The 25,193-nt window shown below is 42.0% G+C and overlaps 1 protein-coding gene and 1 long non-coding RNA gene across 4 annotated transcripts in view; one reads left to right on the top strand and one right to left on the bottom strand.

Moving 5' to 3' along the window:
- The window catches only part of LOC138647925 (complement factor H-related protein 1-like), a 370,015-nt gene that overhangs the window by 79,693 nt on the left and 265,129 nt on the right, over window positions 1-25,193 (bottom strand). For all 3 annotated transcript variants that reach the window (XM_069737292.1, XM_069737295.1, XM_069737294.1), the window contains one exon: window positions 2,655-2,837. In XM_069737292.1, coding sequence (XP_069593393.1) covers window positions 2,655-2,837 — 183 coding nt within the window. The remainder of the gene's footprint in view (window positions 1-2,654; window positions 2,838-25,193) is intronic.
- LOC138647926 (uncharacterized) overlaps window positions 1-25,193 on the top strand; it is a 422,930-nt gene that overhangs the window by 335,060 nt on the left and 62,677 nt on the right. Inside the window, exon 2 of the long non-coding RNA XR_011315066.1 lies at window positions 8,443-8,526. This is a non-coding gene — a long non-coding RNA (uncharacterized lncRNA). The remainder of the gene's footprint in view (window positions 1-8,442; window positions 8,527-25,193) is intronic.

The raw sequence follows: 25,193 nt of genomic DNA, 5'->3' as shown, positions 1-25,193 counted from the left end.
CATCTACCCCCCACCCCCTGAAGATGGCTGGACCATCATCGTAAATACATAATTGTAAATACACACCTGTACTTTGTATCTCCCCACCTCATTGTAGATTGTAAGCTCTCACGAGCAGGGTCGTCTTATTTTGCTTTATTACTGTATTGTTAACATTGTTACCTATGACTGTTGTGTTTGAAACTGTTAAATTGTAAAGCGCTGCGGAATATGTTGGTGCTATATAAATAAAGATTATTATTATTATTATTAACTGCACATTTTTGGGTGTTTTCGGACAAATAGACATGGCCTTAACGTATTCTGAGAAATGTTGACCAGAGTTATTGTAGATATCCGGGAAACGGCACTAAATTAGACTCAGATGATAATCTTGTGCAATACTTTGTTTTTTAAGCTATTTTTCAGATATTATAAGATGAAGATTAACCATTTCTTTAACAGTTACAACCATGCAGAGAGAATCCCCCCACCTTTGTACTGCACAGCCAGTCAGGCAGTGTTAAAATTACCGTAATGACTTGGAGATCAGAGTCACACAGCTCAAGAGATGTGAACAGCTATCCAGGCCGAGTTAAAACAATTGCTGTTTCCACTGAACCTGGAGCAAGGGAAAGCCGTGTGCAATAACGGTGCAAACCTGGTGGTGGTCCTACACTGGGGTATCCTCACATATGTGCCTTGAATTGCTCACAAGCTGGTGGTACAGAAATTATTCCTCTACTATCCCAGCCTGGATGCTCTGCTTACGAAACCATGGTTGCTGTGTCATCACATCTGACTATTGCAACTTGCAGGTCATCAACTTACATCGCTACAGAAGTCATTCAACCTACCGATTAACAGTTTGATTTGCAATGTTCCAACAAGGTGGAATTCCACTCTGCATATGTTGCAGCAATTGTGGCAGCAGCAATGAACCCTGATTGAGTATGTCTTTTTGCATAGCCTGGACCAATGCAGTACAGACGTGGGGGCAGGCTAGGCACAGATGAAGGACCTCTGGACCCTTCTGCACAATTTTGAAATGGCCAATAAGATAGTTATTGCTAATGATACCGTCATCAACATCACTATTCCCGTCATCTACATGCTGGAGCACACTTTGAATAACTTCCACAAAGTGGGGTGAAATAAATTTGTTGGGAGTTCCTAAAGAACGATAGAAAACCATCATGAATTGAACTACCTAGATGGAAAAGAATAAGTAGTGGTTGTGTGCAAAAAAATGCAGTGGAGAAGGTAGGTATAATAGAAACTTGCTGCCCTGCAAATAGATATATTAAAGTGAAGTGATAAGAAAGTATAACTCCTTATACTTACCTTGAGCCTGTTGCAGGTTGTTTTTTACCATACTTATGATATACAGTATATGGCATAGCATTAGCATGTATTAGATGTTGCCTGATCACTCTTTCATGAGCAGGAGGGTCTTGATTACTTATTCACTTGCTCTGTGTCCTCATAGAAATTATTGTGACTAATTTGCCACACTAGGTGATTTATTCATGAATGTTTTAGCTCTGAAGTTATAATTCAGTACAGAACATGTACTTATCTATATACCACTATAAATCAATTATCACTTTACTTGAATATATCTACTTGCATGTTGCAAGATTCTATTATACCTACCCCCTCTACTGCATTTTTTGCACACAACCACTAGATGGAACCATAATACCTGTATTAAACTTAATCATGTTTAAACATAGAATGTTGTTGTACTGTTTTATATAAATACCGTCAAAACTTTGTATATTTAATTAATTTATTTGTTTGTAAATGGATTTTATATACCTGAGCGCGTCAAGGGGCCAGCAGGGAGACGTGTGGGCACTACCAACGATTATGGATAAGCAGGATTGAAATTTTGGGGCATGGTAATCCGGTTCTATTTATGTACAAATACATGTTATTGATTATTGCCGGTCTCACTCATTATATATTTTGTGGTATACTACTTATATCTGACGTTAGTTCTGATCCTGTTCACCCTTGGGTACTTGTGTTTCACCCTCTCCTTGCTGTACTAGAATGTTTCCTCGATTAACATCTTTCCGGTATTATTATGCTCATTGCATCTTATTGTTTTATACACTAATGATTTAATAAAACTTTCTATTTTACTTGTGCTGATGGTTTCTCTGTACTCCGTTCTTATGTGTTGTCATATTTTTGGGAGTATTCCACTTGTTATCATGTGTGGTGAATTTATTTAAGGAGTGAACACTCTTGGCCACAGTGTTAGGAGTTGCTTATCATGACTATTTTTTTGCTATCTTGACCTATCAGAAAGGCAATAGGTAGCCCCTTAGGTGGATGCCTACACTGTCTACAACTCATCCCGACCCTGAGTTGACCCTGTTTGATAACTTAGGTTTGGTATGTGATGTCTAATTTTATTTGCAGTACAGAATGAACTGTTGCATCCATATTTAAAATGACCTGCTCATCACTAATATATGCACTTGTTTCTATAACAAATTAGAAGGAAACAGACACGTGTACAGGATAGGAGACCTTTGTTGTCAGTGTCTACCCATCAGTTCAACAGAACAATATAGGATGTACTTATAACCCTAATAGTGATATAATTTTTTTACTTTTATGTTTTTTTCTGTACATTTTGTGATAAATGATATTGAACATACCTAGACAAACTGGCGCTTCTCCCCAGACACCGTTCAAACACCTTACAATCTTTTCCCCTTTAAAAACATAATAAATCGGGCACTGATATTCCACAAATTCATCAGGTTTATAGATCATTTTTCTATTTTCAATGGTGTCTCCAAATTGTATGGTTGGTGGTGGACCACATTGATCCCCGATTGCTGAAAAAGAATTAAAATTAAACAAATTATTTAGGTTTGGCATTGTTATATTCAATCACATAAAACATTTATTGCTTATTTTCTTTCTTTTCTTTCAATGTTCTTTTTATTGAAAGCATGTTTATACAATCATCTTCAATGAATTAACATTAACATAAGTCGATTTTAGAAAATAGAGTAAAATACAAGAATATCACTTGTTTCTCATTCCTTAAGTGCCATTTGTCAGGTATGTATATATACATACATAATATCTTTTTGTTAAATAAAGTAAGCTCTATTCTTGGCACAAATTTTCGATAGGCAATTCTGGTTAAGAGAGAAATCAACATGTACATTAGAGGAAAGGAAAAGAGGGAAGAAATAAGGGAATGAAAGTTAGGGTCAGAAGAGTAGGAATGGGAGGGGGGGGGGAACTAACGGCACCTGTGATGTTAGTGCAAAGGCTTAAGGCGTTGTTTCTGTTATTTCTGAAATAAAAGCTTGTTGTGTTCTGTAAAGAGTCCAGGGTTTCCAGACGCGGTTAAAGTTTTCTAAGTTATGATTGACTCTGGCGGCCAATTCTTCGATGTGATATAGTTGTTCTATTTTAAGATGTAGTTGGGTGTTTGAGGGTATTGTTTTGGAGTTCCAGTGTAGCGGAATCAAGGATTTCCCTGCTGCTATAATAAATTGAGCTAATTTGTCGGCTGCTCTGTCATTTGTCAAAATTGGAATGTGTAGGAATATATTTTCGGGTTTACACGTAATGCGTTTATTTAGTAGCTTGTATATTATTGAATTAACCTCTTTCCAGAGGGGGGCTAATGTCGGACAGGACCACCATATGTGTAGGTAGCTACCTTCTTCAATGCCACATCTCCAACAGTCTGCAGATATTGCTTATTTTCTAATCAGTGACACGTAATTTAACTCTCAAGTTGCATATATCCTAACACACACTTGCTGTCACTTTTGTTTCTGTTCTGCATCTTAATACCCATATAACATAAGATATAGGATTAACTGGCATTTTAATTTATAATGTCTATAGTGTGTGTATGAAGGGCCACTTCTGCTTTGAGGTAAGTTGAGTACAGGGTCATCTCCAGGTTTTCGTGGGCCCCGGGCAAAAGAGTACCTTTGTTGAAAAAGACAAATAATAAACAACCGTATCCCTCATGTGTCCAAAGTGAAGATGTCTCATGCCGTAGTTCATCTCTGCAATATGTGGTTTACAACCTGGACGGAGCCATGATGCGACCATCCATGCTGAAAATCACAGACGATTGAGATGCTTCGAGTGCATCTTCAGTGACTAGCGGGGATGTCATAAAGTTCACCGCTGGTCATTGAAGATGCTTTCCCAAAACACACTGTAAGCCAGGACAATGAACTGTGGTGACCTCAATGAAATTATTATTTTTGGTATGTTACAGGGGACATGAGTATAACTTTGTTTTTTTAATTTTTTTTGTGTGTGAATAACTGTGTATAAGAGGATGAGGAGTTTTATTTCAAATTAAGGACTTTATTCTTGCTTTGTGTTTTTTACAATATGACTGGGTTTGACATCAGCTTACATTACAAAGCTGACATCAATCCCTACCCTATCACCCCACTTGCCACTGCACGAGAGCAAGTGGGAAGAGCGAGATTAAGAGGCAGAGTTGGCTCAAATTATCAATGCACCAGTTCTGGGGCAGCTAAGGGCTGATGTTGCTAGTCTGGGAGAGGGGGCAATATCCTTGTCCCCTTCCCAGGCTATTAATATCAACCCACAGCTGTCTATTTAGAGTTTGTTGGTTAGAATTTAGAGGGGGACCCCATATTTTTTATGGAGTCCCCTATAAATTAACCAACAAAGGCTAAGCAAACAACTGTGAGCAGTTATTAATAGCCTGGAAAATGAGAGACTGATAGGTTTGAGTCAATTTACAGACCTTAAACCTAAAAGTAGGAAGATGCTACCTCAGATGGGTCTTGATAGTATTGGGATTTTTTTTTTTTAAACTCATGACTGATGAGTTGGGAAGGATTGGCACTATGGGTGGAAAGCGTCACTTGAACCTGACAAGGGGAAAAAGGGAAGCACTGGATGGTCTTACTGCTAGGAAACAATGTATTTTAAACCCTCTGATAAAGGGGGAAATCAGGTGGCATTAGACCTTAGACAATACTCGGTCATGTGTAAGAACATCATGAAGGATATACTGACTTAGAAACAATTGAGAAGGGATCCCACTGAGAGTGTTATGGGTGATCTCAAGGCTTTATTGACAAAAGCAAGTGAATTCGGGTTGATATCGAATAGTGATTTAGATTTTATGTTCCCCAAGTCTCCAATTATGGCCGTTTTCTACTCACTACCAAAGGTCCACAAGTGTCTGAGTCCATTGAAGGGTCGCCTGATTGTGGCTGGGATTGATTCCATCACCCAGAGCTCTGGTGTTTACACAGACAGGATACTCAGACCCTCTTACATCAGAAATTCCTCTGACCTCCTTCTCAGACTGGAGGATATTGTTTGAGTGACAATGTGCGTTTGGCGTCCATTGACATGGAGGCGCTATACAGCAACATCCTGCATGAAAAGGGGCAAAGGGCAGTTGACTATTTCCTCAGGTCAAGGGGAAAACACTTTTCTTGACACAACCAATTTGTCATTGAGTTACTCGAATATGTACTAACGCATAATTTCTCTTCATTTTGCGGCAGGTTCTTTCTCCAGCTCAGTGGCACGGTGATTTGGAGCCCTTGTGCCCCCACATATGCCAATCTGTTCCTGGGCTGGTGGGATGACCAATATGTTTTTGGGGAAGATGAGAAATTTTGGTGGAAGCCCAAGATGTTATTCTGGGAAAGTACATAGAGGATGTGCAGATATTGTGGTCCCGTGATGACATCTCCTTCTCTAATTTGTCGGTGAATTAAACAACAACAAGATTTGTCTGAAGTAGGGTTGAGCGAAACAGATCGGCACTTTTCAAAAGTCGACGACTTTTAGCAAAGTCGGGTTTTGTGAAACCCGACCCGATCCCACTCTGGGATCGGGTTGGCGATCTCTACTGAAAAGTCGGGTTTCGTTATATATATATATATATATATGTCATTCAGACATATATATATATATATATATATACTGTATATATATTTATATTTATATTAACTTCAGCGCGATATAGCAGAAAAGCCGGTAATTCAATTACCGGCTTTTCATTTCTCCTGCCAAAACCTGACATGATATGAGACATGGTTTACATACAGTAAACCATGTCATATCCCCCTTTTTTTTGCATATTCCACACTCTAATGTTAGTAGGGTGTATGTGCAAAATTTCAGCGTTCTAGCTCTTAAATTTAAGGGTTAAATCGCGGAAAAAATTGGCATGGGCTCCCACGCAATTTTCTCCGCCAGAGTAGTAAAGCCAGTGACTGAGGGCAGATATTAATAGCCTGGAGAGGGTCCATGGTTATTGCCCCCCCCCCCTGGCTAAAAACACCTGCCCCCAGCCACCCCAGAAAAGGCACATCTGGAAGATGCGCCTATTCTGGCACTTGGCCACTCTCTTCCCATTCCCGTGTAGCGGTGGGATATGGGGTAATGAAGGGTTAATGCCACCTTGCTATTGTAAGGTGACATTAAGCCAGATTAATAATGGAGAGGCGTCAATTATGACGGGAGGTGTAAATTTTGCAAGGACATCTCAAAGGGTAACATATTTTCGAGTTCTCACACGGGTAAAATGTACTGCCGCAGAAATTTTGCTATTTGCAGGACTGAAAGGGTGGAATATCTGTTCCAGGGTAGTTGCCCTAAAGACTACGTGGGAAAAACAAAACAGGAACTATGTAAGAGGGTGGGGGAACACATAGAAGATATTTAGAATACCCGCGACACCCCTATATCCAATCATGTGAGAAGTGTACATAGAGAAGACATGGATAGTTTTAGTTTTTCAGTGATTCAAGTAGTTACACTATCGGATAGAGGTGGTGATTGGGACTGTGTGATTTTGCAGAAGGAAGCCAGATGGATCTTGAGCATGAGGAGTACGACCCCGGAGGAATTGAATGATAAGTTGCAGTTTGGTTGTTTTATTTGAACCTAGTATTGATTTCTCCACCCTCCCGTTGATTTGATTGTCCTAGTTGCAGTTTTGAACCCATAGACCCATTGCCCTAAATAGGGATTGGTCGATATCAGTGTATAGTGTATTATATCATGCACTTATATTGATGTTTATGTATTTATGAGGCCTTGAAAAAGTTGTAACCCAAAGGAGGGTCTTTTGATTCTTACTGAATGTTGCCTATTTTTAGTCCACATTAATAACCTCATATTAAGATTTTTTAAAAATTGAATCATTGTATTATTCCCCAACCATTAATCGCCCGCCTGTGAATTGTAGACTGCAGTGTGCCTGTTATATTGTTATTCTTAACTCTTACCATATCTATAAAATAACAGCCTGCACTGTGTACTGATCAATTTTCACTATGGCTAATAGTACTGCAAGTTTGTGGTGCGCATACGCACTGTGGAATGCATTTGCAGTGCGCACATGCATTATGGAACGCACTTGCGCTCCACATAACAAGAAGTGTATAAGTCATGGAGGACGTCAGCAGTGATGGAATGTGCCTGCGTATGTTTTGTAATGCGCACTGACACTCCAGAAGGAATGGAGTCTGGAGACTAATTTATGGTAGGTTGTGATCACAGGACTTATACATATATATGTACCTGAGGCAGTTTTCAGCACACATAAGGCTGACGGAAGCTGGCAAGGTCAGATAATCATCATTCCCTATTACAATCTATGAAGCTCCAGCTCAGTCCCTTTTCTTTCTGGTTCATATGATTCAGATAAGTTTTGGTATTAATCATTTATCATTAAGTATGTCTCCTGATGAAGCGATCGTCGGAGAAACGCATACTCAATGGCTATAGGTTTGATATAGTCTGGATTATTTATAGGTTTTCATCATTTTGTATTGATGTTGCACTGTTGTGAGGTATTATGTAGGTGAATTGTCATAGTTTGAATTGTAATACTTTAAATTGCCCTACTACTTTTGACTGATGAATATTGTGTAGGCATTCCATTTGTTTGTGGCATCTCTGAAGTTTCCCTGTTATTCTAGAGCCTGATAGGGTGCATTAGGGGGAGCCGTCGACGAGTGGGGGCACCAAAGCACAGGTTGTAGGATGCCCACCTTGGCAGTTAGGTAGGGCAATTAATAGGTGCATTGCAGGTATTTCCAGGTTAACATATATCTATTTATGAGATATATATATTGATTTTGACATTTTTTCTATTTTTTTCTAGTTAGTTTACTGTTCCATTTTTTTTTGTGCATGCTGATTTTGAGTTACCTGGAACACACATTTTTCTGCAAGTTTATGTATTTGGTCATAGGTGCAATTATTGTTAATACCATGACTATCTATTTGTTGTAAAAACATTTTTGGGGGATTTGTGCAATGTATGCATGTATGTTTTTGCACCTCATACCATCAATCTGAATATACTCAGCACATTCTATGACTTTTTTTCACAGTGAATGATTTTTCTGAATCGTTGTGTCTGCTGCCTGACCCCTTTTCTCTCCTTCACCTTAGAGCCTACTAGAGCTTATTGGGGAGAGTCGACGTTGAGCGGGGTCCACCAATCGCAGGTCCTAGGGTGCCAACCTCCGCAGCAAGGTAGGGTATCAACAGCAGGATATTAGGGACACCTTGCACTTTCCAATTATAGCTGAACTGCAAAAGTACCTCTTATTTTTGGCCGCATGTTTGCTATATTATATTATACTAGACGGAGGCCCGATCATCCCACCTATCCACTCTCTCTGTGCTGACTTCTCCCGTCTGTGCTCTCTTCTTTGACCTGTCTACCCCATGTGCTATCCCCCTTGTTTGCTGTCTCTCTCCTTCCTGTGCTGTGTTCTCCCCTCAAAGACGATACTGACAGCAAAAACAGTCAGTGAAACATTTACCTCACAAAATGAATCCACTGTGATCCTCTGCTGTAATGTCAGTTTTGTATTTTGCTTCCTTCCCTGCCCAGGAGATGTGGTATGCTCCGTACATAGTCAGACACAGTCAATTTTTAAAATGAACTTACGCTCATGGTAAACCGCTTCCTCTGCCTGTAGACACGTCGCACATCTGCCGCTGGGATCAGCCGAATGATTCACTGCACCTGTGCGTAATTCACGCAGGCACAGTAAATCAGACCGCCACCATCTTTGTGCAGACAGGCAGTGGCGGTCACATTAAAACTGTGCATGCGCTCCTCCTGTACAAAGATGGCGGCAGTCAGTGAATCATTCGCCTGATACTGGCGGCGGCATGTTCGTGACAGTATTCTGCTGGTGGTACCGCGCAAGAGGCTGCGTGAGTGTGTGAGTGTGTGTGCGTGTGTGTGGTGCGATGGTGTTTCAATGGTGGTACCATGCAATAGGTTGGTATCAGCAACAGTTTCCATATTGCTACAGGGCAATGGGAAGAGAAAGGCTAAGTGCCGAAATAGGTGAATCTTGCAGATGCGCCTTTTCTGGGGTGGCTGGGGGCAGATGTTTTTAGACAGGGGGGAGGCAATAACCGTGGACCCTCTCCAGGCTATTAATATCAGCCCTCAGTCACTGGCTTTCCCACTCTGGGGGAGAAAATTGCGCGGGAACCCAAGGCAGTTTTTTCCGGTAATTAATCCTTTAATTTAACACCTACAGCTCCAAAATTTTACACACAGACACTACTAACATTATTAGTCAGGGACATATAAAAATCTAACTGATATGCAATGGTTTAAATTACCATATTTAAACCATGTATCATATCCTGTCAGGTTCTGGAATGATTTTACAGAACCCGGCAATTGAATTATCAGCTATTCTGCTACCTAACTCTCTATGAAATATAAATATAGATATATATGTATGTGTCAGGGTGGTTTCACACTTGCGTTTTTGTCTGCAGCGTTTTTGCACAAAAAACGCATGCGTTTTTTTTCCCTATGTTTAACATTGAAAACGCATGCGTTTTTTGTTGTACGCGTTTGGTCGCGTTTTAAAACGCATGCGTTTTTTGCTGCATGCGTTCTTTTTCAGAAATGCAACTTGTAGTATTTTTGAGAGCGTTTTTTGGACCTAAAAAAAACGTATGCGTTTTCATGCGTTTTTTTTGGGTCAAAAAATACATTGGAGTCAATGGGGACGCATGTGTTTTTTTGTGCATGCGTTTTTTTGCGTTAAAAAACGCATGCGTTTTTATATTAAAAAAACAGAAAACACACTGATATGCCACCCCCCAAAATAAAGGTGATAAAGGGATCCTAACCCTAACCCTACCCCTAACCCTACCCCTAACCCTAACCCTAACCCTACCCCTAACCCTAAGGGATCCTAACCATAACCCTACCCCTAACCCTACCCCTAACCCTACCCCTAACCCTAAGGTATCCTAACCCTACCCCTAACCCTACCCCTAACCCTACTCCTAACCCTAACCCCTTTAGGGTTAGGGGTAGGGTTAGGGGTAGGGTTAGGATCCCTTAGGGTTAGAGGAAGGGTTAGGGTTAGGGGTAGGGGTAGGATCCCTTTAGGGTTAGGGTTAGCAGTAGGGTTAGGTTAGGATCCCTTTAGGGTTAGGGTTAGCAGTAGGGTTAGGGTTAGGATCCCCTTAGGGTTAGGGTTAGGGTTATGATCCCTACCCCTAACCCTAACCCTAACCCTAACTATTTTGGTTTATAGTGGGGTTTTTTTACTTTATTTTGATGATTGGCAGCTGTCACACATTTCTCAGCATGCGTTTAAAAAACGCAAACGCATGAAAAAACGCATGTAAACGCGTCAAAACGCCGCGTTTTTTACACCACATGCAAAAACGCATGCGTCAAAAAAACACAGCATTTGCACGTGTTTACATGCGTTTTTTCACCATGCGTTTTTTGCGTTTTTTACCGCAAAAACGCACCCAAAAAAATGCAAATGTGAAACCAGCCTCACTGATATATGCATGTATATATATATATATATATATATATACATATATATATATATATACACACATACAGTACAGACCAAAAGTTTGGACACACCTCATTTAAAGATCTTTCTGTATTTTCAAGACTATGAAAAATGTAAATTCACACTGAGGCCATCAAAACTATGAATTAACACATGTGGATTTATAGACTTACCAAAAAAAGCAACTGAAAATATGTTTTATATTCTAGGTTCTTCAAAGTAGCCACCTTTAGCTTTGATGATAGCTTTGTACACTCTTGGCATTCCTTTGATGAGCTTCAAGAGGTAGTCACTGGAAATGGTCTTCCAACAATCTTGAAGGAGTTTCAAGAGATGCTTAGCACTTTTTGGCCCTTTTGCCTTCACTCAGTGGTCCAGCTCACCCCAAACCATCTCGATTGGGTTCAGGTCTGGTGACTGTGGAGCTGGTTCATCTGGCGTAGCACCCCATCACTCTCCTTCTTGGTCAAATAGCCCTTACACAGCCTGGAGGTGTATTTGGGGTCATTGTCCTGTTGAAAAATGAATGCTGGTCCAACTAAAAGCAAACCGGATGGAATAGCATGCCGCTGCAAGATGCTGTGGTAGCCATGCTGGTTCAGTATGCTTTCAATTTTGAATAAATCCCCAACAGTGTCACCAGCAAAGCACCCCTACACTATCACACCACCTCCTCCATGCTTCATGGTGGGAACCAGGCATGTAGAGTCCATCCGTTCACCTGTTCTGCATCGCACAAAGACACGGTGGTTGGAACTGTTGTGAATTCTGTGGCTGAATTCACTCCTGTGGTCACAAGTGTTACTGCAGCTTCTGAGCTTCCTTCCTCAGGTGTTCTGGTGAGCTCGTTAACTGCTTCGTTACTTAACTCCGCCTGATGCTGCTATCCCTGCTCCTTGTCAATGTTCCAGTGTTGGATCTGAGCTTCTCCTGATTGTTCCTGTGACCTGCTGCTCTGTATAGCTAAGTGCTTTTTTGCTATTTTGTTGCTTTTTTTCTGTCCAGCTTGTCTTTTGTTTTGCTGGTAGCTCTGAGAAGCAAAGGGTGTACCGCCGTGCCGTTAGTTCGGCACGGTGGGTCTTTTTTGCCCCCTTTGCGTGGTTTTTGCTTTAGGGTTTTTTGTAGACTGCAAAGTTCGCTTTACTATCCTCGCTCTGTCTAAGATTATCGGGCCCCACTTTGCTGAATCTATTTCATCCCTACGTTTTGTCTTTTCATCTTGCTCACAGTCATTATATGTGGGGGGCTGCCTTTTCCTTTGGGGTATTTCTCTGGGGGCAAGTCAGGCCTATTTTTCTATCTTCAGGCTAGCTAGTTTCTTAGGCTGTGCCGAGTTGCATAGGTAGTTGCTAGGCGCAATCCACAGCCGCTATTAGTTGTGTTTAGGATAGGATCAGGTGTGCAGTCTACAGAGTTTCCACGTCTCAGAGCTCGTTCTTTTGTTTTTTGGTATTTGTCAGATCACTGTGTGCGCTCGGATCGCTAGGCACACTGTGTCTCTGGATTGCCTTCATTACACCTTTCATTAGCAGACATAACAGTACAAGGAGCCACACTAATGATTCTCAATAGAGGGAAAGAAAAAGTTCTGACACCATTTTTTTTTCTCTGCTCTGTGTTCATTTCATTTTTTTTTTTCCCCTAGACATTTGGGTATTCTGGACACAGGTGTGGACATGGATATTCAGAGTCTGTGCTCTTCAATGGATAATCTCGTTATAAATGTACAAAAGATTCAAGATACTATTGATCAGAAATCTATGTTAGAACCAAGAATTCCTATTCCTGATTTGTTTTTTGGAGATAGAACTAAGTTTCTAAGTTTCAAAAATAATTGTAAGCTATTTCTGGCCTTGAAACCTCATTCTTCTGGTAATCCGATTCAACAGGTTTTGATTATTATTTCTTTTTTGCGCGGCGACCCTCAAGACTGGGCATTTTCTCTTGCGCCAGGAGACCCTGCATTGAGTAGTGTCGATGCGTTTTTCCTGGCGCTCGGATTACTGTACGATGAGCCTAATTCAGTGGATCAGGCTGAGAAAAATTTGCTGGCTTTGTGCCAGGGTCAGGATGATATAGAAGTATATTGTCAGAAATTTAGGAAATGGTCAGTACTCACTCAGTGGAATGAATCTGCGCTGGCAGCTTTGTTCAGAAAGGGTCTCTCTGAGGCTCTTAAGGATGTCATGGTGGGATTTCCTATGCCTGCTGGTTTGAATGAGTCTTTGTCTTTGGCCATTCAGATCGGTCGACGCTTGCGCGAGCGTAAATCTGTTCACCATTTGGCGGTATTGCCTGAGGTTAAACCTGAGCCTATGCAGTGCAATAGGACTATGACCAGAGTTGAACGGTAAGAATACAGACGTCTGAATGGGCTGTGTTTCTACTGTGGTGATTCCACTCATGCTATTTCTGATTGTCCTAAGTGCACTAAGCGGTCCGCTAGGTCTGCCGTCATTGGTACTGTACAGTCCAAATTCCTTCTGTCCATTACCCTGATATGCTCTTTGTCGTCGTTTTCTGTCATGGCGTTTGTGGATTCAGGCGCTGCCCTGAATCTGATGGATTTGGATTATGCTAAACGTTGTGGGTTTTTCTTGGAGCCTTTGCGGTGTCCTGTTCCATTGAGAGGAATTGATGCTACACCTTTGGCCAAGAATAAACCTCAGTACTGGGCCCAGCTGACCATGTGCATGGCTCCTGCACATCAGGAAGTTATTCGCTTTCTGGTGTTGCATAATCTGCATGATGTGGTCGTGTTGGGGTTGCCATGGCTACAAACCCATAATCCAGTATTGGATTGGAATTCCATGTCGGTGTCCAGCTGGGGTTGTCAGGGGGTACATGGTGATGTTCCATTTTTGTGGATTTCATCATCCACCCCTTCTGAGGTCCCAGAGTTCTTGTCTGATTATCAGGATGTATTTGAAGAGCCCAAGTCCGATGCCCTACCTCCGCATAGGGATTGTGATTGTGCTATCAATTTGATTCCTGGTAGTAAATTCCCTAAAGGTCGATTATTTAATTTATCCGTGCCCGAACACGCCGCTATGCGCAGTTATGTGAAGGAATCCCTGGAGAAGGGACATATTCGCCCATCATCATCACCACTGGGAGCAGGGTTCTTCTTTGTAGCCAAGAAGGATGGTTCGCTGAGACCGTGTATTGATTACCGCCTTCTTAATAAGATCACTGTTAAATTTCAGTATCCCTTGCCATTGTTATCTGACTTGTTTGCTCGGATTAAGGGGGCTAGTTGGTTCACTAAGATAGATCTTCGTGGTGCGTATAATCTGGTGAGAATCAGGCAAGGAGATGAACGGAAAACTGCATTCAATACGCCCGAGGGTCATTTTGAGTATCTAGTGATGCCGTTCGGACTTGCCAATGCTCCATCTGTGTTTCAGTCTTTTATGCATGACATCTTTCGTGAGTATCTGGATAAATTCCTGATTGTTTACTTGGATGACATTTTGATCTTCTCAGATGATTGGGAGTCTCATGTGAAGCAGGTCAGAATGGTTTTTCAGGTCCTGCGTGCTAATTCATTGTTTGTGAAGGGATCAAAGTGTCTCTTCGGTGTGCAGAAAGTTTCATTTTTGGGGTTCATCTTTACCCCTTCTACTATCGAGATGGATCCAGTTAAGGTCCAAGCCATCCAGGATTGGATTCAGCCAACATCTCTGAAAAGTCTGCAAAAGTTCCTGGGCTTTGCTAATTTTTATCGTCGCTTCATCTGTAATTTTTCTAGCATTGCCAAACCATTGACCGATTTGACCAAGAAGGGTGCTGATTTGGTTAATTGGTCTTCTGCTGCTGTGGAAGCTTTTCAGGAGTTGAAGCGTCGTTTTTGTTCTGCCCCTGTGTTGTGTCAGCCAGATGTTTCTCTTCCGTTCCAGGTCGAGGTTGATGCTTCTGAGATTGGAGCAGGGGCGGTTTTGTCACAGAGAGGTTCTGATTGCTCAGTGATGAAACCATGTGCTTTCTTTTCCAGGAAGTTTTCGCCCGCTGAGCGTAATTATGATGTGGGCAACCGAGAGTTGCTGGCCATGAAGTGGGCATTCGAGGAATGGCGCCATTGGCTTGAAGGAGCCAAGCATCGCGTGGTGGTATTGACTGATCATAAGAACTTGACTTATCTCGAGTCTGCCAAGCGCTTGAATCCTAGACAGGCCCGTTGGTCGTTATTTTTTGCCCGCTTCGACTTTGTGATTTCGTACCTTCCGGGCTCTAAAAATGTGAAGGCGGATGCTCTGTCTAGGAGTTTTGTGCCCGACTCTCCGGGTTTATCTGAGCCAGCGGGTATCCTCAAGGAAGGAGTCATTGTGTCTGCCATCTCCCCTGATTTGCGGCGGGTGCTGCAAAAATTTCAGGCGAATAAACCTGATCGTTGTCCAGCGGAGAAACTGTTCGTCCCTGATAGGTGGACTAATAAACTTATCTCTGAACTTCATTGTTCGGTGTTGGCTGGTCATCCTGGAATCTTTGGTACCAGAGAGTTAGTGGCTAGATCCTTCTGGTGGCCATCTCTGTCACGGGATGTACGTACTTTTGTGCAGTCCTGTGGGATTTGTGCTAGGGCTAAGCCCTGCTGTTCTCGTGCCAGTGGGTTGCTTTTGCCCTTGCCGGTCCCAAAGAGGCCTTGGACACATATTTCGATGGATTTCATTTCTGACCTTCCCGTTTCTCAAAAGATGTCAGTCATTTGGGTGGTCTGTGATCGCTTTTCTAAAATGGTCCATCTGGTGCCCTTGGCTAAATTGCCTTCCTCCTCTGATTTGGTGCCTTTGTTCTTTCAGCATGTGGTTCGGTTGCATGGCATTCCTGAGAATATTGTTTCTGACAGAGGTTCCCAGTTTGTTTCAAGGTTTTGGCGAGCCTTTTGTGGTAGGATGGGCATTGACCTATCCTTTTCATCGGCTTTCCATCCTCAGACTAATGGCCAGACCGAACGAACCAATCAGACCTTGGAAACATATCTGAGATGTTTTGTTTCTGCTGACCAGGATGATTGGGTGTCCTTTTTGCCGTTGGCTGAGTTCGCCCTTAATAATCGGGCCAGCTCGGCTACCTTGGTTTCTCCATTTTTTTGCAATTCTGGGTTCCATCCTCGTTTCTCTTCAGGACAGGTTGAGTCTTCGGACTGTCTTGGTGTGGATTCTGTGGTGGACAGGTTGCAGCAGATCTGGACTCAGGTAGTGGACAATTTGACCTTGTCCCAGGAAAAGGCTCAACTTTTCGCTAATCACAGACGCCGTGTGGGTCCCCGACTTCGTGTTGGGGATCTGGTTTGGTTATCTTCTCGTCATATTCCTATGAAGGTTTCCTCTCCTAAATTTAAACCTCGTTTTATTGGTCCGTATAGGATTTCTGAGGTTCTCAATCCTGTGTCTTTTCGTTTGACCCTCCCAGACTCCTTTTCCATACATAATGTATTCCATAGGTCGTTGTTGCGGAGATACGTGGCACCTATGGTTCCATCTGTTGACCCTCCTGCCCCGGTTTTGGTGGAGGGGGAATTGGAGTATATTGTGGAGAAGATTTTGGATTCTCGTGTTTCTAGACGGAAACTCCAGTATCTGGTTAAATGGAAGGGTTATGCTCAGGAAGATAATTCCTGGGTTTTTGCCTCTGATGTTCATGATCTTGTTCGTGCCTTTCAGGCGGCTCATCCTGGTCGGCCTGGGGGCTCTGGTGAGGGTTCGGTGACCCCTCATCAAGGGGGGGGTACTGTTGTGAATTCTGTGGCTGAATTCACTCCTGTGGTCACAAGTGTTACTGCAGCTTCTGAGCTTCCTTCCTCAGGTGTTCTGGTCAGCTCGTTAACTGCTTCGTTACTTAACTCCGCCTGATGCTGCTATCCCTGCTCCTTGTCAATGTTCCAGTGTTGGATCTGAGCTTCTCCTGATTGTTCCTGTGACCTTCTGCTCTGTATAGCTAAGTGCTTTTTTGCTATTTTGTTGCTTTTTTTCTGTCCAGCTTGTCTTTTGTTTTGCTGGTAGCTCTGAGAAGCAAAGGGTGTACCGCCGTGCCGTTAGTTCGGCACGGTGGGTCTTTTTTGCCCCCTTTGCGTGGTTTTTGCTTTAGGGTTTTTTGTAGACTGCAAAGTTCGCTTTACTATCCTCGCTCTGTCTAAGATTATCGGGCCCCACTTTGCTGAATCTATTTCATCCCTACGTTTTGTCTTTTCATCTTGCTCACAGTCATTATATGTGGGGGGCTGCCTTTTCCTTTGGGGTATTTCTCTGGGGGCAAGTCAGGCCTATTTTTCTATCTTCAGGCTAGCTAGTTTCTTAGGCTGTGCCGAGTTGCATAGGTAGTTGCTAGGCGCAATCCACAGCCGCTATTAGTTGTGTTTAGGATAGGATCAGGTGTGCAGTCTACAGAGTTTCCACGTCTCAGAGCTCGTTCTTTTGTTTTTTGGTATTTGTCAGATCACTGTGTGCGCTCGGATCGCTAGGCACACTGTGTCTCTGGATTGCCTTCATTACACCTTTCATTAGCAGACATAACATGGAACCAAAGATCTCAAAATTGGACTCATCAGACCAAAGCACAGATTTACACTGGTCTAATGTCCATTCCTTGTGTTCTTTAGCCCAAACAAGTCTCTTCTGCTTGTTGCCTGTCCTTAGCAGTGGTTTCTTAGCAGCTATTTTACCATGAAAGCCTGCTGCACAAAGTCTCCTCTTAACAGTTGTTGTAAAGATGTGTCTGCTGGTTGAAATCTGTGTGGCATTGACCTGGTCTCTAATCTGAGCTACTGTTAACCTGCGATCTCTGAGGCTGGTGACTCGCATAAACTTATCCTCAGAAGCAGAGGTGACTCTTGGTCTTCCTTTCCTGGGGCGGTCCTCCTGTGAGCCAGTTTCTTTGTAGTGCTTGATGGTTTTTGCAACTGCACTTGGGGACACTTTCAAAGTTTTCCCAATTTTTCAGACTGACTGACCTTCATTTGATGGCCACTCGTTTTTCTTTACTTAGCTGTTTTTTTCTTGCCATAATACAAATTCTAACAGTCTATTGAGTAGGACTATCAGCTATGTATTAAAGCAAAAGGTGGCTACTTTGAAGAACCTAGAATATAAGACATATTTTCAGTAGTTTCACACTTTTTTGCTAAGTATATAATTCCACATGTGTTAATTCATAGTTTTGATGCCTTCAGTGTGAATTTACAATTTTCATAGTCATGAAAATACAGAAAAATCTTTAAATGAGGTGTGTCCAAACTTTTGGTCTGTACTGTACTGTACTGTATGTACCTGTACTATGTGTTGACATTTATTTCATCTATTCTATTTTAACCTGTGTGATTTTACAGTACACTGCACTGAATTACTGGCTTTTCTAAAGGACATCTGTACATAGTTCTCGCACGTCACACTGATGGTCCATATGGTGTGCGAGTTTTTCTCACACCCATAGACTAGGCCGAGAAAAAAACTGATAATGGGAGCTGCCCCATAGATTAACATTGGTCCGAGTGCTATGCAATTTTTTTCTCGCATAGCACTCATCCGTATTCCTCTCTAGCGTGACTCCGGCCTTACACTGTGCCTCAAAAGTAGTTTTCAACCACTTGTGGGATATTAGCACACTCAGGAGGAATTTCACAATAAATTTTGGGCTCCATTTTCTCCTGCTATGCTTGTGAAAATAAAAAAATTGGGGCTAAAAATTAATTTTTGTGAGAAAAATTTTACTTTTATTTATTTTCATTGCTCTACAGTATATATTTCTCTGAAGCAGAAGGTGCTCACCACACACTTAGATACATTCCTTGAAGGGTCTAGTTTCCAAAATGGTGTAACTTTTAGGAGTTTTCCACTGTTTGGGCACATCAGGGGCTCTTGAAATGAGACATGACACCGACAGACCACGCCATCAAAGTATGCCTTCCAAAATGTCATTCCTTCTTTTCTGAGCCCTGCCATGAGCCTAAACAGTATTGTACCCCCACATATGGGGTATCAGTGTACTGAAGAGAAATTGCACAATAAATTGTATGGTGCAATTTCTCCTATTACCCTTGTAAAAATGCAAAATTTGGGCTAAAAAATAATTTTTTTTTGGGGGGGGGGAATGTGATTTTTTTTTGTTTTCATGGCTCAAAGTTATAAACTTCATAAGGGGCTCTCCAAATGCGACATGGTGTAATTATTCCAGCCAATTTTGAATTCAAAAAGTCAAATGGCCCTCCTTCCCTTCCAAGCACTGCTGTGTGCCCAAGCACTAGATTTCTGCCACATATGGGGTATCAGCGTACTCAGGACAAATTGCACAACAAATTGTGTGGTGCAATATTTCCTTTTACCCTTGTGAAAAGAACAAAGTTGGGGCTAAAAATAATTTTTGTGGGGAAAAGGTGATAAAGTCAATGTTATAAACTTCTATGAAGCACCTGGGGGGTTCAAGGTGCTCAACAAATATCTAGATAAGTTCCCTGAGTTACCAAAATAGTGTCACTTGTGGCCGTAGGCTGAAACTTTAAACACCTTTTCATACAGCAGCTGATTTCAAGGTATATCAAGCATTCTATAGTTCTAGATCTTTTGATGATATTTGCCAATATGCTTTTTTCCTTGCATTGGCTAATAAAGACATAGGAATTCAAACATTGATACTATAATGTTCAGTTATTTGTAGCCTTTCACGGGGAAGCTTTCCTTGCTTCATTGAAATCTTGGGATTTTTTCTTCTATGTATTTAATTTACTTTATAATAACACATACTGACATTACAGGACTTCTTCTTATAGAAATACAGGGAATCCTCTGATATAAATTCAAAATAATTTAAAACCTCTTTTGACATCGTTTTTTATGAATTAGCACTTTTTTATCTTTTTTTGTAAATTATTTGATCATATGTTACGGTACATAAACATGTGTAAGGAACACAATTATGGGATACCGCACTGCTACCTATAATTGCTATTAGCTTTCTTGCCTTCTTAATCCAGTATCCATTGCTGAATTTTAAAAGTTTTTTTTATTTATAGCCAAATAAAGATTATGTTTTAATTGACTCTGCAGTCACTTCTGTTTTTGTTCTTGCCATTTATCTTTTACATCAAGAACAAATCCTGTTTTTCATAAAGTGATACTGGTCAGAATTGTAAAATTTGGCCCAGTAATGAAGGTAAAAACAGGCTTGGGGGTTTAATCTAGTAGAGCCTTTCAGATGTTCTAGATTGATAGTGTTTTCTAAATCTCATTTTTAGGAGTCTGATTTTCTTTCCTATGTAGTACATGATATGAACTCTGTTACGTGGTGCGTTATAGCCCCTAGTTTTATAGGATTCGTTCTGAGTTGAAAATTACAGAAATTGCAACAGCCGCATTTATAATTTCCGGAAATATTAAAGATTTTTATCCAGTTAATTTGTGGGATTTTGGACGGTTTCCAACTACATTGTCTTTTATATTAGAACAAAGTTTATATGTCACAAATGGCTTTTCTATCACCATGTTGCTAAGATCTTTATAGGATGCCAGCACATGACAATTTTTTGCTGCGGCGGAGCGGATAGCTCCATTTATAGAACCAAATTTAACGTTAAAACTGAAGCTTTTTTAGTGATTATATATTTTTGGCTTATTGTGTGGTTGTAATAGGGTCTCCCATTTGAAACTTTTGGCTCTGTTCCAAGCCTCATGATGGATAGAGTCTCTGTAGCCTCTTGAAATAAATCTTTCCTTTAGCTCTGCAGCCTGTTTATCAAAGTGGGTCTCTAAGTTCTAAATTTTTCTTAGGCGTAGGAATTGACTGTATGGCACAGCAGTTTTTGTGTGCATGGAAAGTGCACTTTTAAGGTGGAAAATTGAGTTGATTGAAGTTGGCTTCCTAAAAGCCTCAGTGACTAAGACTCAATTTTTAACCAATATCTTAAGATTCAAAAAGATCTTGATCCCCAAATACAGATGTGTAATGCATGTTCTTATTGTTTGATTCATTCAAAAAGGATAAAAAAGAACATTGTAGGAGAGCATAGAGGATGACGGTGAGGTTGTAGATCCATCTTTGTGTGAACTCAGTGGAGCGAAGAAGAGTAGCTCATCAGAGGAGGTGGAGAAGAAAGAAGACGAGTAGGTAACGTTGTGGCTTTTCGCACAGACACTGAAAGATGCAAACACAACAAGTACTGGATCCTGAGCCACAACTCTGGCTGTGGCAAACAGTGGTCATGGGTATGCAGTTCGCAGGGGGGGCAAAAGTTGGCTAGCTTGGCCCTTTATTGAGACTGCAAAGGATGACACAACTCATGTTATCTGCCAACTTGGTAAAAAATGACTGAATAGAGAGCAAAAATCCAATAATTTGACAATTACATGCATGAGCTGGCATATGCGCAATCAACATGTGTTAGTCTGGGAATCTTAGTGTGCTTAAATGTGGACTATTAGGCCTCGCGAACCATCGGCCGACCCATCAACCGCATCTGCTGCTTCTTTCTCCTCTGTAACCATGGCAAGTTTTCTTGGATATGTCTCCATTTGCAATATGTCCACTTGTTTACCCCTACAGTTGGGGTGAGTGAAAGTTCATCAGCTGTTACGGAAGTGGGCATGCTTACTGTTTTTGTGTCACCTAACACAACACATTTTCTAAATCCACCATTACATCTCCGCCTGCACCTCACTTACAATCCAGCAGTTTGTTTTGTTCACTCCACTATACCCTCTATCAGCACAGAAGCCAGCCCTTGGTCCCACAGTTGTGGTTATGTGAAAGAATGTTTCTTCCTACACATGCCAAAGTTAGGTGCTTTAACTCCATCATCTCAAATCTGTTAGCCACGGAAGTTCTGCCTTTCTGCCTGTTGGATACAGACAGTGTAAAAAAGTTGATGGCGGTCGCAGTCCTCCATACCAGTTGCTTAGTTGTCATTACTTCTTTATGAAAACTGTGCCTACGCTACATCAACATGTTGCAGACAACATCATCTGTTCCCTGAAAAAATCTAGATCTGCCAGGGTGCATTTCATCACTGACAACTGGACAAGCAAACATGCACATTGAAATTACATCTTGCTAACTGGGCACTAGGTTACTCTGGTGGCTGTGGGGGCAGGCAGAGAAGGGGCTGCTCCACCATTCTTTGAATTCCCAAGGCTTGCGGGACAAAACTCTTTATCTAATACTTCCTTCAGTGCATCTGGGTCCCCCACCTCCTCTAGGGCTTCCACCTGTGCCATCAACCTCTCTCTTACTAGATACACATTCCAACAGTGCCTATAGAAACCCCTCATCACCGCACTGTGAAGCCATGGATCGTGGGAATCAGGCAGTGTTAAAATTAATACGTCTTGGAGATGACAGTCACACAGCTCAAAAGTTGTGGACAGATATCCAGGCTGAGTTAGAGTTTGCACTGGGCAGCCCGCCACAGGGTGATTATTAATAGGCTGTGATCCAGATGCTTTGCATTCTCTGTGTAAACACTGCCACGTGCAGATTATTTGTTTGCACTGGTGTACCAAACGGCCAATCCCTGATTGTAGGCTGGCTGTCTCATTTTGTATTATCGCACCTGTGTAGTCGCCATCTTTACTTGGGCCCGCTGCTCCACAATAGTGCATTTTATTTGAGGCATAGACATGTAAGCATCTTTGCCTGTTTTTTGGTGTTTTCTCTAGAACAGTGGAGGGTTTTTCCTCTTTTTTCCTCCTTTTGTGGTTTTTGAGTTAGAGCAATGTAGTAATTGAGTAAAACTAGCACCAAACAACATCTAGCAGACCTTTTCAAACTTACTCAGTGTACCAGCAGTATGTGGCTTTCATGATCCCAGGTGCAACACCTAAAATGAACAGAATTTTGCAAAATCCATACCTGGACAGGTTGAAGCGTCTGATCGACGCTGCACATGTTTCCATGCATCCATGTGTTGATTGTCCTGAATAAAGAAGATTTGTTTTACTGAATCACTGAGTGCCACCTATTTTTTTCCCCTGTGGCCTGAGTTAGAGCAATGACTGTCTCCACTGAACGTAGAGTCAGGGAAGGTCTTGTGCGACAATGGTGCAAACCTCGTGGTGGTGTTGTTACGCCGGGCAAACCTCACAAGCATGCCTTGCATGGCTCACGTCCTCAATCTGGTGGTAAATTTCTTTTTTTTTTAAATTTCTCCACCATTATCCTTGCCTGGATGCTTTGCTGCAGAAATCATGATCGCTGTGTCCTCACTTTCAACAATAACACACCACAGGACATCAACTTGCATTGCTAGAAAGGTCTTTCAGCCTACCGTTTAACCAATGGATTTGCGATGTTCCGATATGCAATGTGCTGACATGGTGGAATTCCACTCTGCACATATTGCAGTGATTGTGGCAGCAGCGACAAGCCCTGGTGCACTATTTACTTTTGCATAGCCTGGGCCAACGCAGTCCAGACATGGCGCATATCATGTTTGCGGAGTGGGCGCAGGTGAATGATCTCTGCACCCTTCTGCACAATGTTTAAATGGCTACTAATATGATTAGCGCTGACAATACCATCATTAGAATTAGTATTTACGTCAACTACATTTTGGAGCCCACTTTGACAAGTCTGAGTTAGGAGGTGGTGGTTCCAGAGGAAGAGGTGGAAACAGAAGATGTTGTGGAAGGGATAAAAATATCTCAAATTCCCGGACTGTTGTCGCATAGGTGGGTGCCATGTGAGGGTGGCTTACAGCGATCGATGAGGGCCCATGGTACCAGACAAATTTTTAGTGAAGGAGAAGGAGTCGAGGAACAAATAGAGTAGTATAAGGATGAAGCGATAATGGACGTGCAACAGTCAGGATATGAAGAGGACCCCCTTTCTGTTGTCTGAGGTTGACGGGAGGGGATGGATGAAGCAACCTTGAGTGTTACCCCACCACCAACACACCATGGACCTCATGAAAAAGCCCAACACATGACACTGGTATTGTCAAGGCTTTGGTGGGAAGACTCCCTTAAATAGACCTTCTAAGTTGAATACCCAAAAACCTCACCTTGATCCAGGCCCAAAAATAAAACAGAGACATCGTAAATGGAATAATTTTGTTCAAAGCAGCCTTTATTTATACAACATACAAATATTTAACAATAATATAAATAAAACACTGGGAGGGTCATTGAAGCTGCCACAATCTGGTGATTAACCAAAAACTGTGCACATAATAAGAGACCATAAATTACTCCCAGCTGTTACCCCACTGGCTTGGGAGCACCAATACCTCAACGGGTTCCTTTGTCCACAAACCCTGAGAATCTGACAAACCCTTGCCACAGATCCGCCAAAATTACCAGACCAAAATCATAATATATTGCCAATTGGGGAATCCTTAAACCCAAGGACCCCCCAAACCAATTTTGCACCAACTTCAAGGACCCCCCAACCACCACAGTGAAAGCCTTTGACCACCTCAAATGCCTGAGACTCCCCCAACGGAATACTATGGCCCTTTCAATCCCATCCTGTAAGCCAAGCGCCCAAAGATCACTACAGTGTTCAAATGTACCCTGTCCGCAAACCAAAATTCCTTGTCACCTTTTTTACAACTCAAAATGACGAACCGCAACACCCCCATTCCTACACATGAAACTGGACACTGCCTTGTTGACTTTTATTCTGGCCTTATTAATCCTTTCTACTGATCTTGCGTTATGCCAACATTTTAGTGGAATAATGTCTGACCACACAACAGTCATCCCTCTAAAAGACACCCATAACTGAAGCAAATCATGCTTAATGTCTTTTACTAGTTCCTGAAAAATGCAAACTCCCAGGTCTTTACCCCCAACATGTACTACCAAATTATCAGGTGGCCTATCAAGCCTGGCGCTGCTATGAACCTCCTGCAGAACCCTGATCCAATCCATCTTCCTGAAACCAAGTCACCCGATCACTTCCATGTTCCCGGAAAAAAACTAGCTGCCTCCCTTCATGCTGCACATCCACATGCCATGCTCCCCAGTGGACATACGAATGGCCCAAGATCCAAATTAATAAGGAGTCGGAACCTACAACAAAATACAAACAACTTACCACAATCCTTTCCCACCAACAAAACAACCACAATATCACATCAATTGTGCAAATCTGCCCCAGCTCCCTGAGGCTGAATATAACTCTTATAGCGCCTTGAATCCCATCTTCCACTCCCCTGCACTACCTCAGCACCCAAATCACAAAATGCTGCTTCATTATTGCCCCAATCCGAAAAGAATGAGATGCAAATCGAGAGCCATCCAGACCCAACAGTGCCAAACCCTTCCAAAACACAGTAATAAACTGAAATTTTGATAAAAAGGAACCATCAGCATGACACAATAATGGCCCCCTTTGGCAAGGTCGAACACCATTACA

Source organism: Ranitomeya imitator, chromosome 8 (genome assembly GCF_032444005.1).
Source record: "Ranitomeya imitator isolate aRanImi1 chromosome 8, aRanImi1.pri, whole genome shotgun sequence".
In the NCBI taxonomy this organism is placed as follows: Eukaryota; Metazoa; Chordata; class Amphibia; order Anura; family Dendrobatidae; genus Ranitomeya; species Ranitomeya imitator.
Note: the sequence above shows the minus strand (reverse complement) of the source record. Positions and strands in the feature narration are given on the sequence as shown.